This window comes from Rhipicephalus sanguineus, chromosome 2 (genome assembly GCF_013339695.2).
Source record: "Rhipicephalus sanguineus isolate Rsan-2018 chromosome 2, BIME_Rsan_1.4, whole genome shotgun sequence".
Taxonomy (NCBI): domain Eukaryota; kingdom Metazoa; phylum Arthropoda; class Arachnida; order Ixodida; family Ixodidae; genus Rhipicephalus; species Rhipicephalus sanguineus.
Genome location: NC_051177.1, coordinates 26,797,045 through 26,823,361, shown reverse-complemented (window position 1 = coordinate 26,823,361; position 26,317 = coordinate 26,797,045). Strand labels below are relative to the sequence as shown.

The 26,317-nt window shown below is 48.3% G+C and overlaps 1 protein-coding gene across 1 annotated transcript; it reads left to right on the top strand.

Annotated features, from left to right (window-relative positions):
- Positions 1–5,292: 5,292 nt before the first annotated feature.
- Positions 5,293–20,442, top strand: LOC119382586 (glutamine synthetase, mitochondrial). Its single transcript, XM_037650347.2, has 5 exons — positions 5,293–5,554; positions 8,306–8,473; positions 12,285–12,434; positions 13,968–14,095; positions 20,236–20,442. The coding sequence occupies exons 1-5, from the start codon at positions 5,401–5,403 to the stop codon at positions 20,440–20,442; spliced, it is 807 nt and encodes a 268-aa protein (XP_037506275.1). The 5' UTR covers positions 5,293–5,400.
- Positions 20,443–26,317: the final 5,875 nt, after the last annotated feature.

Below are 26,317 nucleotides of genomic sequence, written 5' to 3'. Positions count from 1 at the left end.
CAGTGTTGGCTCCGCTTTTATAGCAGCCTAATAAACATTACATCTGTATTTCTATGATTCAGCAAGCTACATTGAAGCACTGTTCGACCCCGGAGGAATAGACTAACGAAAGTTACGCACGATATTCACATGATTGCACGATAAAGTTCACTTAGTTTCGATAATATTGACGTACGTACTTTATCATTAGGGCTGACGTTACGTCGCACCACAAGTTACCCTTTAAACGCCAGTGTTGTCGATGTGCCTAATAAGCACACGATGTGTACACAGCTACTACACTTGCGAAAACACGTCGATCCAGCTCGCAACGCTTGCCTGAAAGACATAAAATACATCACAGAAGTACTCGCTGTCTGCTTCGCATGACACCGATTCCCACAACGCGTGGGATCTGCCAAAATATTTTTTTCGTTTATTTAACACCATGATAACTGATGATATTTGCACAATCCTATGTATACCGTGACTCAGTGAGAAATAGCCGACTCAGTCACTTTGTGTCAGTTGCACGCGACTCGAAGCTTGCAAACAATTGTGCATTCCAGTCAGCGCCTCTTCTGCAAGTCAATATCAAGTGACAAAGCCACACCAGATAAAAGCAGATGGGACGCGCTCTCGCATGCTGATACGCTGCGGCAGCGCAGCTTCCACCACAGGTGGCTGCCGGGTATCTACTAGAAATAATTCACAAACAGAACATTTCTTTCATGACGTCACTGGTGAGATCAGCAAATAGAGGGAAAATGTGCGAAACTGAGAGAAGGAGGGTTGCCGCGGAAGCCCTCCTTTCCCACTTCGCATGCAAGCGGAATGTGCAAAGAATGTGTTCGTGCTATTTTGCAGGTCCGCTGGCCGCTCGGGTGACGCGGCCATTCGTTAAATTTAGTTAACCATTTTTTTAAATTTTGTTCGTGTGTTGTGAAGTGCACAAGCCAAAGATGACCGATTTCTCAATAAGACAAAACTCGATCAACACAAGTAAAATTTAAATGTTTTTCTTTATCACATGTTTCGTACTAAAAAAACGGAGACACACGTAGTGTGGTAGTGTCAATCTGCAAAAGCAACTTTAATTCACAACTGAAATATGCACATAATGAGCAAACATTGAACCCAGAATATCCGAACTAATGCGAAAATCATTAACAATCACGAGCAGGCCACGTCGTACCTGGCTCCATCACGTATGTTATGATGGCAAACATATTTTTCTTACATAACTTAGTACCAAACAAGACAGAAGTTCAGGGGACGATAGAGGCTGTTATGCCAGGGCTCCCAACCCAAACTTCCTTGCTTCAACAAGGCATTCAAGCTGGTAGAACGTCTGACGCAACAAGCGTCAACACCCGCTGATGCAACGAGGCGGGAGTCTTACGCAATCCCCGGCAACTTCGGCGATGCGGCTGACGCAACCAGCGTCAACACCAGCTGATGCAACGAGGCGGGAGTCTTAGGGCCCGCTCACGCTAGCGGCACGGCAGCTCACCGTTTGCCGTTTGACGGTCTCAGGCTGCTGTGCGCAAGCGATTTCGTTCGCGCACGTCAGCCGTTCTTTGCCGTTGGAAGAATAGGTCCGAGACCCATTTTCTTGCCTTTCGCCGTCTGCCGCAGAGCGACGTGGCCAATCAGCGACGGAGGAGCGGTTGCCATGACTACGGCGCACCGCGTCGTCTGCTTTCGGCTTTCCTCGTCGTCTGCGTCTGCCGCGGGACGCTTCGAGCTGCTTGCTTTTTTTACTGCTCGTTTTTCACGCTAGAAGTGCGGATGTCGTCCGTGTCGTTGCCAGGCATGCTTCCGGCAGTCAATAGAGCCTTTTAGTCTGTCCAGCATAAAAAAAAAGTCACAGTTTCGCCGCAAGGGCGAAGCAATGAATGCGATAGCAAGGAACTAATGCTATACGAAGTGAGGCTCGCCAATGGATACTCTCAGTTCGAACAGCGCTTCTGTTGCAAAGGCGGCCGAAGCAGCGAAGGAAACTAGCGTGCTTCAAGTGTCGATCTGTGACACTTGATAGTTCGCGCTCATCTTCTGTTTGTTCGTTTGGCGGCGTCCCTGAGCTCGAGTGACATTCGTACGCGCCGTAACATGAGCGCGGACATCACGGTGAAAGCGTGAAACATTCCTCTTCCCCTCACCGCGAGAAAACCGCGCGAGCAGACAACGGAAGGGCAATGTTCTCGCTGCGCAAATATAGGAAGAAGCGAGCGAGCTCGCCGACGACTTTTAAATGCGCCCGTCGGGCTCCTAGCGCCACCTCGCTGGTAATGAAGAAACGCTTATTATCGCCTGCTGTCTCTGAGTCCGTCCAGCGCTAAATGGTGTGTATATAACGCTCGCCGTTAGCTACGTGGAGGATCTGCGTTTCGTGGCGTAGTGGATAGCGCCGCTCGCTGCGCAGCAAGAGGTCCCTGGTTCGATTCCGCGCTTCGGAAGCATTTTTCTGAGTTATTTTTCTTTGGGGCCTTTATATATATATATACATACTTATACATATACGGTGCATGACGGCGGCGACGGCGACGGCAAAATCCAGCCGAGACTGTCCATATAATTGCTATCGCAATAAAAGCGTCGCGTACAATCCCCAAGCTGGCGCCAGGTCGAGTGGCGCCATCTATGGAGGATTAAAAATAACTAACAAACGCGGAATCTATTTCCTCCGAGTATTCAGAAGCGCCCATCTCGACTCGCTAAGCTTACAGCATGGATTATTTGAGTATGGCTCTCCAAAACGGGGTTGAATTGGTACGAATACTTTGCTGTCGAAGCTTAAGGACATGAATCTAAAGCAAATGGAAGCATCAGTTCGGAGCTTGCACGCTACAGAGCGCACGGCGGCCACTTGATCGATTCGAGGTGGACGACAACCGCTTTTGGCAGTGCGGCCATGTTTTTCGGAGGCTCGCCGGCGAAGCTTGCCGTGCAAGTAGGACAGCTCTCGCGCGTGCGGCAACGGCCGACGTTCTGCGGCACCGCGCCGTTGCGGCAGGCTTGCCGCTAGCGTCAGCGGGCCCTTACGCAATGCCCGGCAACTCCGGCGCTGCGTCTGATGCAACCGACGGAAATCTCTCCCGCAACGTGCGGCAAGCCCTTTCCCCCGCGGATCCGGTTTGAGCCAGCGACCAACGGCGGTTCCTGATTGGAGGCTTCGAACTACTGGCTGATGCAAGGGGTCGGCCAGGGCTATAAAAGAACCAAGCTGCGCGGAGAGACAGAGAACGAAGAAATCCCGGGTCGTCGTCGCACCGCTGTGCGAGCCCGTTAAGCTGTCGGCCCCAGCGCCGAATATGTAACGCCTCTGTTTATATGTATATAAATTTGCCTTCACTCACCGTCGCCTTGATCGCTCCGTCTATCAGTTCTGCGCAGAAGCAGTCGCAAGCTGAGACACCTGTTACCCAACAAGGCTTGAAGCGAAGATGAATCGTTGTAAAGGGAATGCCGCTGGAGACAATGTTTCGACAAGTTGCCTTGTCTTCGTCAGGCCAGCAGCATTGCCTTGACGAAGAAATGACCGCTTGTCGAAACGTCGCCCCCAGCGTCGAGTCCATTACATGTATTTCAGTGACAGTATTATAAGTAAAGGACCACAAAGTTTCAAACTAGTTACATGCATTTCCATGAACAGCAAGGAGCCTATAATTGCTTTTGAACTACAATTTGAACTACATGGCGAAAGTAAACGATGAACATACTGTGCCGCCGAATTAACAAGCATTCAAGTCTTTCATTAAACGTATTTTGCCGGCAACAGGCAGGCTGCCGTCACAACGAGTTAGTCTAGCGACTCTGCGCTTATGTCAGCCCAGTCAGGCTTTCAGAGAACTGGATTTACTCATGTACTTATGCAAAATGAATACCTGCTCAAATAATGGACCGAATACTTGTGCTCACCCGCTGTCACTAGAAAACCTGCAAAACCTTCGCGGAACTGGAAATCCCTGGGTTAACACACCACAGAGCCGCGCAAAACATGTGATGCCCCGATAGTCTTATAATACTCGGTTGTCCTCCTCGACGTGGCTCCCTGCGGCTTCCGTTCGCGGCACGCCCCATCAAATGTCTTATCTTTCCCGTATTCACACTTGGTGCATGCTTGGTACGTCAACCGAGCGAGATAACCGAGCGCGATCCAACTCGTGATATCGCTGAGCGACTGGCAAGGGTGAGCGGAGGCAAGAGGCAAGCGCTACGAACAGAAGTTAACCAGTTGCCGCGCTTCGCCCGATTTGAAATTCACAAAATAAGAAATAAAACGCACAAATAAACAAAAGAAGAGGTTTTTACAGTTCAGTCAAATTTCTTCATTTGTAAAATCTCGTGACAGACAGTTAATACGAACATCCACATCAACCTCACGTCGTTCAGCCGGATTTTAGGATGCCCGGCAACCGCTACGAGCGCGCATGTTCCTTGAAACCGAAACTGGCGCTGAGTTTCCGGGGCCTGCTAAAAGCGTAGCACGACAGAGAGTGGTGAGACTGAGACCACAGCTGCCGAATCATACAGTGGTCGCACGGAAAAAGCAAGAGATGTTATCGTCCTTTTACCGACGTGCTGCATATTTTCGTCGCCACTGTGTCGAAGCTCAAACAACGTTTCTGAGTTTGCTCCATGTGACAACGTTTTCAGTGAAGATAACTGGGGCGCAGGCGTCGCATGACGTTGACTCGACACCACGGAAAGCACGCTTGATCGTATCTGAGAAGAGTTATCTGTTTCGCTTACGCCTTTATCGGCGACTTCGTCGATATGACACAATGGATCCGTAGTGACTGACTTATTGCACCAGCGTGGAGGAAGAGCTGCGGCGCATTGTTCTCATTCGCTCAAACTAAACAACTGAGATAGCCGCGCGAAAACGATGCGGTCCTCCAGACCTCTAATCGCGCCTTCCTTTCGTCTGTTGATTAATAAGAAACGCGGGGAGAGCTATGAGTTTATATAACACCAGCGATCCCGCTCTGTTCGCCGTAGCAGAGGCGTAGCAACGTCGTCCTCGGCCTAGTATAACCTGATACCACGAGCGCACTTGCGCGCGAGAAACGGATGGCGAAACGCGATGAAAAATGGAAAGGGAATGCACTGGGGGAGGGAGTCGAAGCTGCTGTTGCAGCCGCCACAACTTGCAAGACGGAGGCCCTGAGCATCTGCCTGGCTGCCTACTGACGTCGCCTCCTCTGTTGCGCCGCAACAACCTGGCAACAACCGGCCTCGTCCTTTCTCTCTCTCTCTCACTCCTCCTCGTCCTTCTCTGGTGTTCCACTCAGCTGCTCACCCAGCGCACGCTTCCTTTTAACGGCTCGTTCTGCTTTCCGTTCGCTCAGCGGCAAGTCGAGCTGCGTCCGCGCGTCTCCTCCATCACAGTCCCTCCGCCACCCCCGAAAAAGAGCCATGGCGACATACAGACCCGACATTATGAAGAAATACCTCGAGCTCGAACAGCCGGACGATATGGTCTTCTGCACATACGTGTTCGTCGACGGCACTCTCGAGAATGTGCGCGCCAAGACGCGGACCTTCGACTTCGAGCCGAAAACGCCGGAAGGTGAACGCTTGCTGCATACCTTACTTTATATATATATTAGTTCTATATATATTATGATGTGTTTTGACCTGCGCGCACTACCGCGGAGGTAATCGAGAGGGCAGCGATGAAGGCGTTGGCCTCGATATTCGCTCCAGCAATCGGTGCCGATTGTGCTGTCAACATCAACAGGTGCTGCCGTTTACTATACAGGCGCTTGCAAGATGAAAAACATGACATGGTCGCCACCTCTTTTCCTCCAGCAACGCATCTTGCTTTAAGGTTATAGCGCACTGTTCTGCGCTCTCACTATCAAGTTTTGCGCGCTGCGATAGCAATGCGCAAAATGCTATCTCAATAAGAAGATAAGGCTGCCATGTGCCGAGTCCTGTCAATATCTTGCTTCTTTCAACGCTACATGTACACAAACACTGTACGCGCATATAACGTTCAGAACGTTTGTAATAGTAATAATAACTGTTGGGGCTTAACGTACAAACGCGCGATATGATTATGAGAGACGCTGTAGTGGAGGACGCCGGAAACTTCGACCACCTGGGGTTCTTTAACGTGCACCTAAATCTATGCACACGGGCCTCAACCATTTTCGCCTCCGTCGAAAATGCGACGCCACGGCCGGGATTCGATCCTGCGACCAGCGGGTCAGCAGTCGAGAACCATAACCACATAGACCACCGAGGCGGGTGTTCAAAACGTTTGGTGAAACACTCCATTAAGCTTCAATTATATTCACATTTAGGAAAAGACATCTCAATACGCAATATGGAACAAGAAAGTAGCAACTGACAGCAGTGTCCGCGAAACAGCGTTCACTCTGATTGTTATTTTTTTTTTTACAGCGAAAGCTGTTATGAGATCACTTCAGCGGCCGTTTTTGGCGCCGTAGTTGTCCGCCGCCGCCGCCGGTGTCCGTAACCACTATCGCTCGAAATAAGAAAGAAAAACGACTTAAGAAAAAAATTCCAGGATGGAACGAGGTTCGAACCTGGGCCCTCTGCGTGGGAGCCTAGTATTCAACCTCAGAGCCATGCCGGTGCTTGAAACTGCACTGCATAAAGGTCCTATACAGGCTTCATGTTGGGAAGGAACCACATTAACATATGCAATATAGCGTGGTAGATGAGTAAAATAAGCACCAAGCGTCGCACAACGCGAATTCTGTAACCAGGCGTCGCACAATGCGAATTGCGCAACGAGTAGGTTGTTGAATGCTTCCAACCCGTTACAAAGGGCTCCGCCATAATTCTTCATCGTCATCAGGCACAGCATCAGCAAAGTGCGCATAATGCCTTACATGCGTTTAGCAGGTACCACGGCTCTCCGTAGAATGACAAAAATGGCATAGTGCCTGCTTCCCCACTTCTCAAAAATTACAATGATTTATAGCGTAGTGGGTTCCTCGCAAGTGCACTTGTATTGGTTGCCAAGGAAGCCCATAAGCGCATGATCATTTCTTCGGGGTCTCAATAAAGTTCTTCGCCCCCCACCTCTCTCTCTCCCACGTCAACCTATGTTATACAGCATGGCGGGAAAGGGAAATAGCGACCGGGCGTCACCCAATGCAAATTGCATAACTGGTGGGCCGTTTAAAGCTTCCAACCCATTACAAAGAAATGAGCCATAATTCTTCACCGTCACCAGTCGTCACCTCAAGAAAGTGCACATAATGCCTTACAGACGTGTAGCTGGTGCCTCGCTTCTCCGCAGAATGACGAATATTGGCTTAGTAGGTGCTTCCCAACTTCACAAAAATTGTGATTTATGGCGTAGTGGGTACCTTGCTAGTGTACTTGTATTAGTAGCCCCTTCACGAAAATTTTCAATTTAGCTTGCGTATATATACACGCACACACACAAACGCACGCACGAACGTACATAAAGTATGGTTGAACCTCCCCCCACCCACCCCCACCCCCCGAAAAAAAATTCTGGCTACGCCCCTGGTACAAGGGGTCAGATCAAAACATATGTGGGAATAAGTTCCCCTTTCGTGCTTCCCGAATAATAATTGGAAGTAAACTTGATAGCTTGATATAACCCTAACTGGAAACGCGCCACTATGGAACGGAGACCTGGAACTTCGATAATGATGCTGCCTTCTTGATTACGTAGTACATTTATTCGACGTATATATAAGAACGTTTCTTCCTAAATAAAATTTTCTATTGTTGGTAAGTCCTTTGTGCTGTGTTCTTGCTAAGTCTTCGTTCTAGTAGCACTTTTCTCCTCACGAACTCATACCAACAGTGGGGATACATGTTGGCGCCAACAAAGAAACAAGAACACAAGAAACAAGAAAAGAGTCGGCAAAAAGTCTTACTCATATCGACAGGCCCACGTGGCAGTTATTCTAGGTAAGCATAATATTTATCCCACACAAGGTGGTCAGAATCATTACAATGTTTTTAACGACGCCTTTTTTCGTTGTGTATGTAGTGAGAGCTCACAGCCGTGTGTAAAAAAAGTGTTATAGCCTTATAGGACTGTAAACACTTAATGTGTGCAGAAGCTGTAAGCCCTGCTTACGGGGGCATACCTTGGCGCGCAAATACTCACTACAAGAAGAATGTTTGTTTCTTCACTCGCTGAGAAAGTGCCTTACTTTAGGCCTTTCCTTTTACGCCCCCAATTTTTTATTGATCCTCGTCCTCCGTTATGCAACACAAATAGTTTAGCGTATCCGAGAGAACCGAATGAATGAATAAATAAAATAGCCTTTGAGAGACGGTTATTCTGATTTTCTTCTTGCAGATTGTCCACGCTGGACGTTCTGCGGCCTGGGCACGTACCAGTGGGGTGACGCCGGCGCAAAGTCCGAGATGTACATGGAGCCCGTAGCCCTTTTTCGAGACCCCTTTCTCAAGGGACGGAACAAACTGGTGCTGTGCCAGGTGTTAAAGTACGACGGAACGCCGCACGGTGGGTGAAATCACTTATGATATTCACTAAATTATAATCACTTATGATATTTACATTTATTTTATTCTGAACATGACGGCGACGGCGAAAATTCATCCGGAGTGGCCATATAATTGTTATCACAATAATAATTCGCTGATAAAATTTCCTCGAACGAATTTTTCTTGACGCGAAATCTCCTCAAACCTAGTGCCGTAGGCGCGGACATGTGTGTGTTAATTACAATCTATACTAATTAAAAATGAGGCTGGCATTTACATAGACCGCAATTCGGTTTTCCATCTTCTTTACTTTTCTTTTCTCATTAGTGATGGGTCTCTGTGGTTTCACATTAGATACGTTAAAGAAGAACTCTACAACAATATTGCATAGTTCTCTAAGAATAATTTATTACAACAAACAACCTTCGCGGATGCGCTATGACTCGAAAGGGAAGTGTGTGGTGAAAATTTATTGACGCGGCAAACCCTGACCAAAGTGTTGAAAATGTGAACTAGTTTTATCCAGCATTAGAAATGCAGTGACGGCTGCGTGACATCTCTGTGACGTAAAATAAATTATAATAGATGAAATAATCCGGTTTAGGATGTCGTTTCGAAGCTACACTCAAGTTATGAGTTACGCCACAGTGGTGGTCTTCGAATTAACTTCGATCGCTTGAAGTACTCTACTTGCACCGAAAGCACGGCACACGACTGCTTTTGTGTTCAGAGCCCGTCGGAATGCGGTCCTGTGAGGTTGATAGTCGTACCTCTGGTCACGTTTCTGTAGCTGCACAACGCCTTTGGCAATGGGCCACCGCGGCGATTATTCCATGCAGGTATAATGCGGTGGCGTGGCGTTGGTCCCGGGTTCGATCCCCGGACCAGGACGAATTTTTCGGCAACTAAGAGGCTTTATTTCTGAGAAATCCGTTGGATTTCCTTGTGGCTTCGTGCTACAAATGGGTGGTTGTCTATTTTCCCTTTCTTAAACCTTCCGCCACCTTGTGGGATTCCGCAGAACTGATTTGCAACAGGTATAATGCAGGTTTTTCGGTCGCGCGTCTCTATAAATCAACGTATAAAGAAGCGCACGAGAAAATGAGCGGTCACGGCATCGATCAAACTGAATACATACATTCCAGGGGCGTAGCCAAGGGAGGGGGGGGGGTTCAACCCCCCCCCCCGGAAAATTTTCAGTTTTGCTTGTATTTATATACTTGCACACATTCAAACACCCGCACGAACATACATAAGGTATGTTTGAACCCCCCCTCCCCTCCCGAAAAAATTTCTGGCTACGCCCCTGATACATTCGTTTTAAAGGGGTCATGAAGCACCCCTTGGGCTGATTGAAAAAACACATCCTGCGGAAAGCTGACACGGCTATGAACTGCTCTGCCAAATATTACAGTCGTGCGCGCCGCGTAATGGCCACAAGCGGAGCGCGAAGTTGCCGTTTCCCCAGGCACCCTCTTTTCAAACAGAGGCCGGTTCTCACTCTCGTCGGTGGGCGGGGCGTCTGTCCGCTGTACGTCGCAAGAGACATAGCATGCTTATTGGCCGATAGCCGACGTAAATCGAGAGCGGCGTTCGGATCAGATGCGCTTCTTGCCGCGGGGTGCCGGCACTTGCCGGCGCCGCACTCCTCAGTACACGGTAGCCGCACTCGCGCAAGCGAATCACAGCGGGAGAGCGATCGCGTTCCATGACGCGCGCTGGCGTAACTTCTTTCCCCCATGCCATCCCTCCCTGTCTAGCTTCCAGTGCGCTCGTCGGCACGAGAAAAGAGAGAAAGCGCTGGGAGCGTGCGCCAAACCCCCGTAACTCCGCTGATTCTTGACGGATTCGAGAAATTTTTGCGGCAATCGATTCGGGAGGCAGTACACTCCGATACTGAGGCCATTAGATCATTACTTGAAAAAGTGGTTCATGACCCCTTTAAGTGTATTGCGTCGAGGTAGAAGGCGCACTTCATACCAACCGCGCAGGCAATTATATATTCCACTCTATGCACAAGGAAAATATGTGGTGCTACTCGTAGCCGGTACTGGCCGAGTGCCATTTACATGCTATTTTCGTTTCTTTTTTGGTAGCGACGATAGCCAAGGTCGTCTCTACTAGGGTTGCTTTGCACGCATGCAAGCGGTCGCTACAGTCGTCGGCACGTAGCAGTCGGACGGATAAGCAGGAAACTGCTTTCAGTTTGTCGTCGTACGCGCTCACTTGAGCGACACTGAAGCTCATCGTCCGAATAATAACCGTCCAGTGCTGGCGAGCTCACATTCCTATTCAATTCATCCAAGCAACAGCAGAGTAATAAACGTTACAACCGCGCGATATTGGACCGGTAGTCTGTCACGAGAGTAGTGCATGGAAATAAGTCTACGCAATCATTCAGTACATTGGCGTGTTCCATTGGCGTGTTCCATGGGCGATGTGGCCGAACACCCCCACCTCGACAGAAATTTCTGGCTACTCCACTGCTGTGTTGTTACACATTCTGACGTTCAACCTCAGAAAATAGTATTCGTGGACACTGAATGCATTTTCTCCTCAGACAGACTCATCCCAACTACACTTGTTTATTGGCTCAATCGTACCTGCCAATCACAATGAGGAAAACGAAATTATATGTGGCGATGGCTTAAGAACATGGTCAGTTTGCCTCCTAATGTAGCAGCCGTGCATAGCGACGTCCAATGGCTCATAAAGAATCGCATTTCACCTCTTTCGTCATGCCGGTAAACTGTCATGACGTCATGTCGTACTAGTTACGCGCGTGGAAAATAACGCATGCTTTGTGATTTCGAAAATACGACCGATATATATCGCGTCGTTAATTCGTATACGTTCAAATAGCAAGTGCTTGTGATGGGTGACATTCGAACGAGACTGATACCTTATAAGGTCAGATATGGTTTCCTTACGTCTCCGTGTTTAACATCTTCGACAGCTATAACATTCTAGCCCCTGACGTGATTTTTTTTTTATTTGGAATGAACCTTTGGATTCTCTGACTGCGGCGGGCGTTTTCAGTAGCGCGCATTGCTGTTGCGTATCAGTGAGTGCAATCATTTGCTGAGCCGCGACGTGCCTGTACTATATTCTCCTGATGAGCATGACGTTGCGGGTACGACTCCCGGCGGCGATATGGCCACATTTTGATGGAGGTGATGTTCAAGTTTTATGCGCACATCATGAACGACAGAATGATTCAGAACACTCCAAGAAGAAATCACTCATAGGCGCAGTTTCGCTTTAAGACATTAAACCTCACGAATCAATCAGTGAGTCAACCTGAACCAGTGTGCCCTGGATAACACGTAGCTGTCAATGCCTCGATTTTTACCCTTGCTTTTCATTATTGAAGTTCTGCACTAAGCTCCCTCCGACGTTACAGGTTTCCACATGATTCGTTTCCTCAAAATAGATCAAGTACAAGCCCTGACATCATCCTATAGGATGACGTCAGGGTTTATCTCAGTTCACGACGTAGTGTATATAATTCGTTCTCATAATACACTGACATTTTTGCTCCCTCGTGAATTTGCCTACATCGCGCACTTCCGCCGCCGGATATACGCACTTCAGTGTTAACGTACATCGAGTGGAAAAAGCACAATTCGCCGTTCAAATTTATTGATCGCGTACGCTTTCAGTCCGCCTTCAGGCAATCATTTTGGCAAGCGGTTCTGCGATTACAGAATGCCTTTTCAGAGTTCCTTCTTTTTTCTTTTTTTTTTCGTAACATCGCAGTGTTTGTTCGAAGCTGTATTAATGCGCTTTTGCGTGTACATACAACTGCCCTCGGCGCTCTTCCATTGCAGAGACGAACACTCGTCACTCGTGCGCCGAGGTGATGACGAAAGCTGCCGGTGAGGCACCCTGGTTCGGCATCGAGCAAGAGTACGTGCTTAGAGCAAAGGACGGCCTGCCACTGGGCTGGCCCAGAGACAGCCACTCAATTAGGCCAATGGGTATGTACACTACAAGACCACTTGATGTCACAAATTATCTCTTTTAACGTTTTCTAAAGACGGTCTTCGAACAGAGTAACTCAAACAGATATAATAAATTCTTTTTTGCGTAAAATCAATGCCGACATGGAGGGGGCAGCTCCTGTTTTGGTGAAAACACGGCATGCATCAAGGCAAAAAAAAAAAAAAATAAAATAAAAAATACTGGGGAGGTCTCGTGGCTGCAGCCCCGAACGTTAGTATAGAAAGAAGGAAACGTTGAGGGCTCGTTTCTTTGTTTCACACAACCTTTGTCTCACACAAGCCAAGGAAGGTATAGGTGACGTTAATTATTATTTTAAGTGCATTGTAGTAATTGTAATTAGATGTGAAGAAAGTAAAGTGGACGAAAAGACAATTTGCCGCCGGCAGCACCGAATCTGAAGGTTGCAGGTTCGATCCCTGCAAGGAAGGTATAGGAGACGTTAATTATTATTTTAAGTGCATAGTAGTAATTGTAATATAGATGTGATGAAAGTAAACTGGACGAAAAGACAATTTGCCGCCGGCAGCACCGAATCTGAAGGTTGCAGGTTCGATCCCTGCCGGCGACAAGTTGTCTTTTCGTCCACTTTACTTTCTTCACATCTATATCACAATTACCACAATGCAGTTAAAACAGTACAATCCCTAGGCTTCATTATCCGCTGGTTTTCATGAACGTTAGTGTTGGGCGCTTGAGGGTCTTACACGTCAAACCCGGGTGATAAAGAAAAACAAACCAATGATCGTATGAATAAGCAGCGTAGAAAGTTGGGCAAGTTGGCGAGGGTTCATTTCAGTCAAACTGCGCGGTGGGACGGGACACGAAGAAAGAAGTGAGACAAACAAGCGCACACTAACAACAGTTTCTATAGTCGGCGCTTGTGCGTCTCACTTCTTTCTTCGTGTCCCGTCCCACCATGCAGTTTGACCGCAATGATTCTGTATAATTCGGATCTTACTTCTCTTCAAACTACTAAGCTACTCCAGAAGCAGCTGACTCGATCATGCATGTTTTCCATCAGCAAAGTGTACAGGCCTCAGTGTCGATGTGTGCAAGCCGAGTCGGTGTGCGGTAGAAATCATACGAATGTACAGTGCTCGTCAAATGAAACCCGAACAGCGGCAAGCCTTCGCATGGTATAGTGCGCGCCGTCCAGTTATCACCATGGGCAGGCGCGCATATGCGCAGTGCGGTCAAACCGGATGCGCGCGCCTGTCAATGGTGATAACTGGACGGTGCGCACTATACCATGCGAAGGCTTGCCGCTGTTCGGGTTTCATTTGACGAGCACTGTACCATCAGTTGCATTGCTTCTTCAGTGACCTCCGAGATGGAAGTGAAGTGCTGGCCATAGGCGGCCCGATCTTGGAGGCTATGCTTCACAAGGCGTGCTTCCACGTGACCATGTGCCATGCCGCACGGACCCGAGAATTACTTTGCTGTGTCTGCCAAAAGGGCAGCATTAAAGCATCATCCATTTCTTTATTCCTTCGTCTTTTAAACTTCAGGACCTTTCTTCTTCGGCGTCGGAGCGGAGAACACCGTCGGAAGGCAAATTTCGGACGCCCACCTGAAAGCCTGCGCTTACGCCGGGGTCAAAATCAGCGGCACCAACTCCGAGGTTGTACTTTCGCAGGTAAGACGAGCCGCGATGTGGCCTTTCTACTCGAACTACAGATCGGATTGTCAATTGGAAACGTGTGTTGCACCACTGCATCTCTCCGAATCTTCTTACAGCATTGTAAACATAGGCGTGCGCACGATGGGGTGCATGGGGGGGGGGGGGGGGCAAAGTCTGCCCCATACGTTTACTCAGTTATGGACACGCAGCCTTTTGACGACAATGGCGGCCGAAGGCCCCTGACATTCCATTCCAAGAATTGTTTACTTCCAATCTTTACTTCAAGAAAGCCAGAAACCACGGTGTTTCTTGCACCGTGCCAGGGACCAAAGGCAGGCCATTGTGAGAAGCAAATCACAGATTCAGTTTCATTTTTTTTTAACAACGAAGCTGTTTAGGGAATCGTTCCTTGTGAGTCGATCGCAGAAAAGTATCATCTTAACGGGTATGTGCCACTACCTGAGAACGAGTACAGCGAGAGAAAGAAAGAACGAAAGAAACGGAGACACGGAAAGAAAGATACAAAAAAAGTGAAAGAGAAAAATTCTTGCCGAAAGAAAATTCTTCACCAGGCGGGATTCGAACCAGCGTACCCTCAATCCGAAGGCGAGTGTCCTAACAACTCGGCTATCCAGGCACGCTACCAGAGCATAGCATAGCCTTGTATAGTATAGTGTAGCAAGGGGATGGGAAAGGAAAGTGAGCGTGAAGAGGAGAGATGTGATGGTGAGGAGGAGGGAAAGGAGGAGGGTAGAGAATAAAGTCTAGCACACAAAGAATGAGAATGAGAGACTAGAGTGAAAGCAATGCGAAAGAAAAAGAAAGAGAGACAGAGAGAACATCAACGAAAGAGAGAAGGAAGTAGAGAAAAAAATATACAGAAAGAGAAAGCAAGCACCACGTCGTCTAGCGACCAGATACCGCACCACCTGGCCAAGCCGCGCATGCGCAGTAGCCAAGCAGATTTGCGCGACTTAATGCAAACTGCCCGCAATTTTTAAAAATCCATTTGGACCCGAACACCGGTTGGGGGGAGGGGGTGTCTGCAACGAACCTTTGCCCCCCCCCCCCTTACAATGGGAAACCCTGCGCACGCCTATGATTGTAAATATACACTGTGTTATACTTTATAAATAGCTCGTGCTATAGTGCTAGGGAAAACATTAGAGCATGATCCCATTTTTTTTTTCACTCTAAGCAATGTCGTTATGATGATGTTGAAATAAACTTTTAATTTGCCGATACAGTCTTCCCGAGCTCGTAAGCTCGGGGTCACCTTAGGTGGGAGGGTCCCTCAGTCCAGGAATCCTCTGGCCGCGATCGCCTCCCGGGCCCTGGCGACGAGTCCTCGTTGGTCGTCTAGGTCCCGTGCGGAGATCTTGGCCTCCCACGTCTCGGCGAGGAGGTTGTTGCGTGCGGTCGTTGCGGGATTGTTATCGGCATCTTGGTGGCGCCACGGGCACTCGATATGAGTTCACAATGTATGCATACGCTTAGATTGCTATTGACAGATTTCGAGAGCTCGTTTCGAAGACTAATATGAAGGCATCCGCATTTATCTTCGTGTACTAAGAAATGCCAGTGTCATCCTTCAATCAGGGACACGCGTATGCCTACTGAGTAATGTGACTGCTTAGATACTGCATTTCGTCTCTAAGGCAATAAGCGATTGCTTTGGGCCCAAGCGTGTCCCTGATTGACAGCGTAATCCAGACAGGGATGGCGCTTCCAATCCTGAGCCTGCAAAGCAAACCTTTTGCCCAACGTTACTAGAACAAACTCAGTTTAAAAGCTCCGCCGGAGAGGCGGTCCGCGTGGCGGTCGTGAGAACTAGTGGCGCTGCAGTCACGCCTAGCTCCCGCGGCTGGCGCTTGTTGTGATCGGCGCCGCCGATGTGCGAGCGCACGTGGGTTACAGCGACGTCTGCGTTTTGTTCGCTCGTCATTTTTGCGACTGTTCTTGACCAGGCTTAGCGTCTGGTACAAAGACACGTGCATGATGTACGAAGCGTAACGAGGGCGAACAGAATCACGGTGCGGTATGCCGACTTGCTTTGCGCCGGGCTGCAAGATCGGCTACCGCAACGACGACTCCGCATCACGACACTTCTTCGGACCTCCAAAAGACCCTACGCCATTCAAGCTTTGCATCGCAAAGATAGGAAGGTTACTGCGAAATGCAATGTCTGTGGCGTTCATTTTGAGAGTGACGACATCGTAAAGCACTATCGTCGTCTCGTCGCGGGACAAGAACTTTTGATCCCACGTGGAAAGTGGTTAACTCGCGCCCGTTGCCGGGCCGCGCTTGTTCCCAGCACTTCCACCCCACATTTCAAAGCCAAAATATTCGGGGTTTAGGCGCAAATCCCCCCAAACCGCACGGCGTCCCGCGAAAGCCCAGTGCCCAGTTTGGAGGAGCCGCCAGAAATAGAACAGCAAAACGAAAGGCAGGCGATTACCTATATACGCTACCGAGACTGAGAGTTGCATCACACTGACATTCGATCAGTTGGCAGCTCTCGCTATGCCTTCAAAGCAGTGGATTTTCGAGAGATTTTACGACGAAGTATCGAACAAGATGTGCGGAATATTTTACACTCGCCGGCTCGGGAACGGGCTGCTCAGCGCAAAAATTTGACAAGGTACACATAGAAAAGATGAGGACCAGCGCTGGTCCTCGTCTTTTCTGTGTGTACCGTGTCAAATTTTTGCGCTGAGCAGTTTAATAATGGAATACCAACTAGCCCAATCCCACACTTTGCTTCGGGAACGGGGACTTACTTGTGCAAAAGATAATTGTAGTTGACGAGCAGTTTGCGTAATGAACGGCTACAGCACGAAACGCAAACGGCTGTCGTACAGTGTAAGAATTGCTGCGGGCATGGAACATCTGCTCGGTGAAGTTGAAAAACTGAAGTTGAATACTGACGACTCTTCTAGCGACAGAGTACGCGCGAATAACTGCTCGGTGCTCACATCACGGCCGATCTTTTCGAATTGTTTAAGGCACCGTATAAGAATACGACGCAGAAAGATGAGACACCGAAAATACAACTATCCGCTGAAAAAATTGCTCAGAGACGACATCTATTCGATGTAATCGCACACTGAGATTTCATTTACCGAGTTCTCGTAAAATTTTCCGATTTTGGGTCAGTATCCCTTAACCGTCGCGAAAACGTGTCTTTTAAACATTGTAAAGCATTGGTGATGTTTTTCCAGAAAGTGTTTTTCAATAAATTGTAGACAAAATGAGTACAGTTTTTCTAGAACGTTTTTGTATCTCGAGTAAGTACGCTTCTTTGTACACTTTAAAGCTTTTACAAGCATGTTGTGTTGTTCTTAGTCTAGATAAGACGGCAGCGGCTAAAATTGTAGTGGTAGTTATAAAAATTGCGCTGAAAACCCTCATTCGCTTAGAAACTCCTTTGCTTGGAAGTTAAGCGCAATGTAGACAGTTCAAATATTGTCACAGGGTCGCGACGTCGACGAAGGCAGCAGTCAGCAGGTCCGAGATGAAACTTTATTTGGCCGAACTAGTGGGCGGGAAACTGAAAGTCAAACTACAGCAATACACTGATAGCGGTGAACAAGCGTCGACCGTCGATCAACTCACAAGCGGTCAAGTGCGTCGGCTTTTATACAGGCGCTATCGAACTTTCCAGCGATATCCCTGGTGGCGGCGTTATCTCTCGACAAAGCTGGAACATTCGCGTGCGGCGTGCGATCTTACCAAAACGATCTACTACATTCGCGAAGCTTCTCGAACACTGCTTCGCGGACAGCGCCGAGCGTTGATAACCGTCCTTGCTGGTCAAAGCCGAATACATGAAAATAAAACAAGAAGTGGGCGTGGCATTGCCCCCCTCTGAAAAAGCATCGTCCCGATGCTTTTTCACCAGATGTCACGGGTTCGTGACGTCGACGAAGGCAGCAGTCAGCAGGTCCGAGATGAAACTCTTTATTTGGCCGAACTTGTGGCCGGGAAACTGAAAGTCAAACTACAGCAATACACTGATAGCGGTGAACAAGCATTGACCGTCGATCAACTGACAAGCGGTAAAGTGCGTCGGCTTTTATACAGGCGCTATCGGACTTTCCAGCGATATGCCTGGTGGCGGCGCTATCTCTCGACAAAGCTGGAAGATTAGCGTGCGGCGCGCAATCTTACCAAAACGATCTACTACAATCGCGAAGCTTCTCGAACACTGCTTCCCGGACAGCGTCGAGCGTTGATAACCGTCCTTGCTGGTCAAACCCGAATACATCAAAATAAACAAGAAGTGGCCGTGGCAATATAGACCGAACATCGATTCTTAGCCAATCAATGAAGAACGCACGCGGGCCAATGAATACAGACGACCTTATGCATATCCACATAAGTATCCACCTAACTAGTAAAATAAGAAAGTTGCCGCGCAGTTGCCGCGAGCAACTGCGCGGCGGACCGCAGCGTTATGCCGTGACAGCAGACGACGCGCCGATAGTGGCGCAAGATGGAACTGCAGCGCCGCTAGTTCTCGCGACCGCCGTTCGGACCACCCTTCTCCGCTGGCGGAGATATGGAGCTTTGAAACTGAGTTTGTTCTAGTAACGTTGCTTTTGCCTACCTTCTTTCTGCCATTTTGGAACCTTTCACATGATAGTCGGCGTTTTAGGGGCGAAGCTCCTTATAGCGGCACCCGTTCGTCCCTCGTAGCGTAGTATGTAACCAGTCTTACGCTTTGACCTGCAATGTGGTGCCGGTGGGAGATTTTTCCTGTGCGTTGTTGAACAATAAAAAATTCGCAGCGTTAGCTAAAAGCCGACTTCTTCTGTCTCTCATTCCCATTAACAGCCATTCTTTACCTCCAAGGTAGTGCCTGGTGAGATTTCTCCTGTGCGTGATTAAACAATAAAAATTTTGTTCAAAACGCCGTTGATTGATGAAATAAACCAACAAAAGACGCCAGATGTTTTGTAAAAGCAAAACGAAAGAACGCCAGATGTTTCTAAAGCAAAACGAAAAGACGCCAGCTGCTTAACGAAAGACGCCAGATGTTTTCTAAGCAATGGTTTTCTAAACAATGAAAATTCACAGCGTACATGTAAAATTAAAGTGCGCTGCAAGTCGTCATAACTCATCGAACCTTTAGTATAAACGCGCCCGATCTCACGTCGGTGATGATGTACTGGGCAGAATTCACGGAAGATTCACGGTTTACCGATGAACCTCCGCAGCTTCGCCCACTTATCATCATTCACTCCGTGGATATGCTGTGATTTTTTGTTGTCAGTTTTCCTCCGCTAATGTCTGTGTACACACGCATAAGTTGTTGTTTTTGTTTTCCAACATGAATCACTTCTAACTGCAGCTCAACTTTCAGTTACTCGCCTACCTCTGTATGCTCCTTTCCACACTTTATCCCCAATCATGTTTATATTAGCACTTCTAAAAACGACATGCTCTCTCCATGTCCGCCTGTATCCGACGTCATCCCCCTCCTCGCTGCTTCACCAGCAGGTTCCGACAGCGCTGGCTGCGTGGTGATTGCTTAGTTTCATTATCTCGAACTTTAGCACCACAGTGCAGCTACGTGCTAATTAATTTACGACCTATACTAATCCTACTTGCCATTATCTTACAAAGACATACGATGGATGTCTTTCACCTGAACTCTTTTTATGTAGCACGAAACGACACACGGACACGAGAAGGCACATAAGCAGACAGCGCACATAGTGCGCCAACTATGCCCTATAACTTAAGTCAGTCAGACCTTTCAAGCGATTTTTTAATGCGCATGGTTATGGCTACGTACGTTTTCTGATAATAACGGTGACCAAGGACCCCAGATGCTGCGTTCAAAGAACTGTTTACTTGCCACATTTGCCCCGGAAAGCCGCGGACCAATGGTAAGCCTTTGTGAAAAGCACCCCATCACTTCATTTTCATTTTTTCATTTGTTGCGGAGCTCGTTATCTTTCCGACTCGACCAAAAGGAGGGGCGGGCGCTGCGGTGAAACTTGGCCCCCCTAATGGAGAACCCTGCGCACGCCTACGCACATGAGGACGCCACATAGCGCCTTCTAGTGTCCGTGTGTTGTTTCGCGCTACATCAAAGGTGTTCAGATGATTCACCAATAAGCCGACATTGCAACCCTTGTCTTTCACAGTGGGAGTATCAAGTGGGTCCGCTGGAGGGTGTCGCGGCGGGCGATCATCTGTGGATCTCGCGCTATATCCTGCAGCGGGTGGCAGAAGAGTTCGACGTGATCATCTCGTTCGACCCGAAGCCCTTCGAGAGCGACGCGCTCTGCGGCTCCGGCGGACACATCAATTTCAGCACCAAGGACATGCGCAAGCCGGGAGGCCTCGAGTAAGCGGCGCCGATCTATTTTTTTTTCTTTTTGTTTGCCGACCGGTTAACCACGTCACTGGCGCGCTTGACGACACACGCATACTGAACGACATTGCATAACGAAAACGTCGACCGCTGTTGTTATCCGCTCTCTGCATGTGCTGCTATTACTGTCGTCGGGCGCGTCGTTAGAAGGTCATGACGGTCATTATCTCAATCGGAAATGGCACTCGGGCGTATGAAGAGCACTTACGACCTGGTATTACCTACTGTACAAGGCTTTATATCGTAAGGAGTTTGTGATACATGACCTTAAAGCTTTATGGCAGGAGCCGCAGTAACGAAATGCAGTCTCCCGCAAGGGCCGGGACAGCGAAGAAGATTGTAGCGCGCGGGGGGTAGGGGGAGAGTGTTTGAACAAAATGTCAGGTACTCACGTAACATTGCCATTTGAAAGACGGCATCTCCTATATCTCATATATGGGTCATTTCTAAAGGGGATTTGACGTCAGGTATTGAGAAACATATCGATACTGATGTCCACAATGAATGAAATGTGGACGCCGATTTTGAAATAACAGTTTTAACAGCGGAACCGTTTACGCTTGAGGTACTGCCGTGATCGACCGTACAAAACTCGGCGGGTGTGCGTCATAGAAAGCGGATATGTGCCAAGCATCTCCTAGCATAGCATAGTTATGCATAGCACAGCCATGTTTAGTATAGTAATAGCAAATTGGCGGGAAAGCGAAGTGAGGATGAAGAGGAAGGAAAGAAGGAGGGTAGAGGGTAAAACGCGGCATAGCCTTGCATATTATAGCTATAGGTCTCCGTATTTTCGGAGTTTATTTTTCTTGAAATTCGGAGGTTGTTTTTCAGAGTTTTCTTTCTTTTTTAGAGGAAATTCAACGTTTATCGGAGTTTATTTCTCGTAAATCTCCAATTCTCCGAAATTCGGTGCTTAATTTCGCATTATCTGTTATTGCAATGTCTCCTTATTAATTCTATTTCCAATGAAAATGCGTTTCAGTGTTGCTGATAATGCCGTTTTTTCATCCTTTCATTTTTTCTCACTTCCTGTTCATTTACCATGTTAATAAGGCTGTTGATGTGCACGGCTGTAAATATATCAAAACGTTTATTGAGGGAAAAAAGAAAAGAAAAAAGTGTTTAGGGAGCGGGTGGGTGGGGCCCCTATTCCAGGGCTCCACTGGCTTGAGCGGCCCGCCGCGCCTGGTCGAGGAGTGCTAGTTGCACCACCCGATCCCCGCTGGCGAGCAAAGTCTCCCACTGCTCCCTTCCGGAAATTTTGCCGGCTATTTGCGGCGAGTTAATTTCGGGTGGCCTGTTCTGGCAATCCCACGTTATGTGGGCGAGAGTGGGCCTGCCTCCGCACCACGGACAGCTATCACTGTACATTGTGGGGTGAATGGCATGTTTCAAAGAAAGGTTCGGATATGTATGTGTTTGTATGCGGCGCCAGTCGTAAGAGTCCCGCCCGGATAGATCAGGGTGGGGTGGACTGTACTGTCGTCGCTCAAGCCGTTGGTGCTCAAGGATGTCTCGCGGTAAGAAAGGGCTTTCGTCGGAGTGGTCGGCCGCTCGGTTGATAAAAGCACGAGCTGCGCCGTCCGCTCTCTCATTGCCATCGAGTCCTGCGTGAGCCGGGCACCAGATGATCGCATGGTCCTGCGTTAGGTCGGGTCCTAATAGGCGAATGGTGCTGCGTGGTAGTCTCCCGGTGAGAAAGAGTCTACATGCGACCTTGGAATCGGTAAGAATAAGTGATGATTGTCCCAGGATATCCTTAGTTTTAATAGCTAGCGCGATGGCTGAAGCTTCTGCGGTATTCGCGGACGCAGCTCGAGTAGTGGCGCATGTCAGAAGCCCTTGACCTGCGGCCGCTCCTACGACTGCGAGGGCGTACTTGTTGGTACCGGATCGGGCGACATCTGTGTACACCGTGTCAGGATTTCCCCCGAATTGCCGCTGTAACTTGCGAGCTCGAGCGCTTCTACGACCTTTGTGGTATTGTGGGCTCATGTTTTGGGAATAGGGGCTACTAAGATCCTTTCACGTACATGTTTAGCCATGGACTACAGTTCTTCTCCCGCATACTGAGGACGAGATGGGTAACCTACACGGCATAGCAATTTTCTTCCAGGAGTGGTTAAGCTAAGCCTTTCGCGTTGAGAAATGAGCACTGCCGCGCGTAGCTCCTCATAATTATTGTGGATACCGAGGGCTTCTAGGCGTTCAGTGGATGTTCCGATAGGTAGGCCGAGAGCCGTTTTGTACGATGTTCGGATCAATGCATATAGGGCCTTTAGATCTGTCTTGTTGGGGTCCTGGAAAGGAAGGACTATATGTCAGCCGACTGAGGACAAAGCCTGAACAAGCCGGAGCGTCTCAGCTTCCTTGAAACCTTTTCGGTGATAGGTGACTCTATAAATCATACGGGAGATCTGCTTCACCGTTGTTCGGAGAGTTTTGATTGTGTGGTCCACTCGCTTGTTACTCTGAAGCAAGAGTCCGAGGACTCGCATTTTCTGGACCTCTTTTATCTGGTAGTCTCCTAGAAAGAGGTTGACCGGCTCGTGAATTCTACGGCCTCGGCCTCGGATTCTAATAAATTCAGATTTTTCGGGGGCACAGCTCATTCCGCTGCGGCGAGCGAAGTTTTCAACAGCGGTCACTGCGTCTTGTAGGATTTGTTCTTTTTGTCCTAAAGAGCCACTGGCGGCCCATAGGGTAACGTCGTCCGCATATAACGCATACCCAGTGTTGTACGGAACGACGTTCCAAGTAACGACGTTCCAGGAACTAGTTCCTTTTTGGAGGAACGGAGGAACGCCACCGTTCCATTAAGGATAGGTGGAACTGTAACGGTAACTCGTTACGTTTACGTAGGAACGGCATGGGGAACGGCGTTCCTTCTGTAAAAGTTCCTCGGTACTGAACAGGCTCCCGAACACAGCACGTAATGCAGAACAGGGTGGATGGACGACTCCGTCAGGTGCAAGAATCTACCGCTCGCCTGTCACTTTAAAGCGCCCGCCGGGGGCGCAGGGAAGCGCGCGATTTCAAGACCGACCACGCGCGGGAGGAACAGCTGATTTTTTTTTCTCTGAGTCAGCCTGACAGCAATCATGGGCCCTCCTTGAGTGTAGACACACCTTGGAGAACTTTTAATTGACATTCAAAAATCATCGAGCCCCGTTGTAAGGCTGCCGCCAAGAAAGGGCAAGCAATTTTTTTACCTCGGTGACCTTTTCGTTCTGCCAACTGAAAAGTAGCTTTTGTGGGTGTGTGTCTGAGGGGGGGTGGGCTTATTCAGGCGGTTTTGCTGCGCGTCCCTGCCCTATGGCCTTGTCGGCATAGGGAAAAGTGGGGGAGCCGACTTACCGTAGTCGAAGAGCCTACGCGTGGTTCCGCGGAGTTTTCGAACGGCGCGAATCATCTCCAGAATCTGGTGTTTGACGCACATGGGACAGAGGAGCCAATCACAACGCCACACAAGGCCACAGAAAATGAGTGAAGCACAGATCTGCAACTTTTATTACAGTTCAGTTCGACAGCCGCCGCACCGATAACGCCTGTCATTCAATAAACGATACGCGTACATCTTTCTACCAGACTTTAGCATTGCTGTAAGCCTTATATCACATCTAGACTCACGCCGATTAACACTTACTGCAACGCACTAGCGTTCATACGCCAGATCAATATTTATTGATCAGAAGAGTGAGTTAAGGAGGGGGGGAGTCACTGCACCTCCTCCCCGCAAACTCTTTCACGGGAAGTTCTTCGTTCGTTCGAGTCATATGCTTCAATGAAAATGTCCTTACTGGATTGCGACCACTCATAACTCGTACTTGAAGGTACGAGATCAAGAGGAACAAAGTAGAGCACCGATTATGCGAATATTGGTGTTAAACACCATTTACACCATGTTTGAAAAAGCCAATGATGCGCCTAATGGACTCATGAGGTCCACTCACTCAGACCCAGATAGAGGCGTGAGTCTGAGTCTGAGTGAGTAATATTTTGGTGAGTTTGAGTACGAGTGAGTCCGGCTGAAAAATATTCAGTGAGTCTTAGTCAGGCGTGAGTCCAGTTGAAGAAAATTTTGTTGAGTCTGAGTTTAAGGATCCCTAAGGGCAAAATATATTTCATAAGTGAGTCTGAGTGAGCTCCAGGTCTGTTGCGGACCTATGTCCAGTGCTACATTCTTGTTGCACCTGCTGAGCCTGCCCTCGCCCCTACGACCACGGTTGACTTGTCGCTATTTGTGTACGACACGGCAGTACCCTCAAGCACTTGATGGAATGGCTCTTCAACATTGCCAACGAAATGCCCATGAGAAAACCGGTTCCTCAGTCGGATACCAACATCGAGATGCGAGCCTTGTTTAGTGCGAACAAGGGACTTTACTAAGTTGCGATTACGTATCCTGGACATTATTTCCTACTCACACTGCGATATTGAATCAGCACTTATTAAACGCCTATGTATTCTTTTCGATATGGTTTCCTGTGCACGAAACTTATTTATATTGGCGCATGTGTGGGAATTTCTGTTTGAATATCTCAAGCGCAGTATTATGACGGCGCATTTGAAGACTCACGCGGATAGTATACCCCATGTGTTGAACTTGTAATAGACGAACACGATAGTTGCAGTTAGACATGTCTGTAGTAGGGCCGGTAGTCTCTAAAAAATGCGTCTAGGAGCGTTTCTTTAGATTCATTTTATGTACAGGTAGGAGGTACTCACTGAGCTCTTGCCGCCAGGCGGCGTCAGCGAGTGCGCCGCTATAGCCACGGTCGTAGAGCGATCCGGCATATGAAAGCCCGATGTTTGGTGGCTCTGCACCTCACTGAGCCGTGTCTTAGAAAAATATAAAAACATAGCACGTGCTGCCGAGAACTTCGGTTGTATTCCAACGATGACATTCGCACGCGAGACCAGGATATGGCGACTGCCGCGCTAGCGCCCTTGGAGATGGCGCTCACGTGTATACCTCCTATAACCTACTGCCGGCGATGTCAAATTCGTAAATATATATGTAGCTCGATGTTAGCTTAAATTGCTCCCTTTCAGGAAAAATACTTCAATACATATGCACCCAAGCACCCCCGAGCGACACAGAAATGAACCAACCCTCAATATAACCTCATCAAAGACCAAATGTTTTGCACACTCTTGTGAAAGGATTATCTATGCACGTAAGAAGATAAACAGACAGTCCATGTATTCTTATCTAGGACCAAACTTTCTGCGCACACTCAAGCGATACAAAAACCAAAACTTAACAAAACACGTGCAGCTTATACACTTAAAAAAAAAACCATGTACAATCTAGGGTTATTGCAAGACGTTCCACAAGAAATCTACACTCGCTTAAAGCGGAAATAGGAGACAAGAACGAGGGCGTAACAGAAGCAATCCTACAACTTAAGGCCCTTCCAGGAAGGTGGCTTCCCGATGACTTAATGAAACTGATGGCTGACTAATGCAGCAGTCTTTTCTTTTGTTAATGAGAAACGCTTCAACAATTTCCCTGGTTAGTTGGTTCGCATGGTGGAAAACGACGGAGGTGTTGTCAAACAGTGGCAAGCAGCCACACTGAGAACAGTGTCCCTTTATGTGGGAATGATCATTTTTTTCTAAGGTCCTCTTATGCTCTGACATCCTGGTGTTCAGACACCGACCCGTTTGGCCGATGTATACTTTCCCACAAGATAGGGGTAAACAATATACAACGGACAATTTACATCTAACAAACTTTGTTTTGTGATTTATCGTGCATCTGTTGCTATTAGTCTTTTCTGCTGAGGAAAGCTTGCGGTCTAATCTTGCACATATTTTACCAAGCTTGTTGGGCGCCGAGAACA

Bases quoted from the DNA above. Each gene is read 5' to 3' on its own strand.
- LOC119382586 (XM_037650347.2), top strand. From the start codon at position 5,401: ATGGCGACATACAGACCCGACATTATGAAGAAATACCTCGAGCTCGAA. The intron at 12,435-13,967 runs GTATGTACACTA...TTTAAACTTCAG, and splicing joins CCACTCAATTAGGCCAATGG to GACCTTTCTTCTTCGGCGTC. The intron at 14,096-20,235 runs GTAAGACGAGCC...TGTCTTTCACAG, and splicing joins CCGAGGTTGTACTTTCGCAG to TGGGAGTATCAAGTGGGTCC.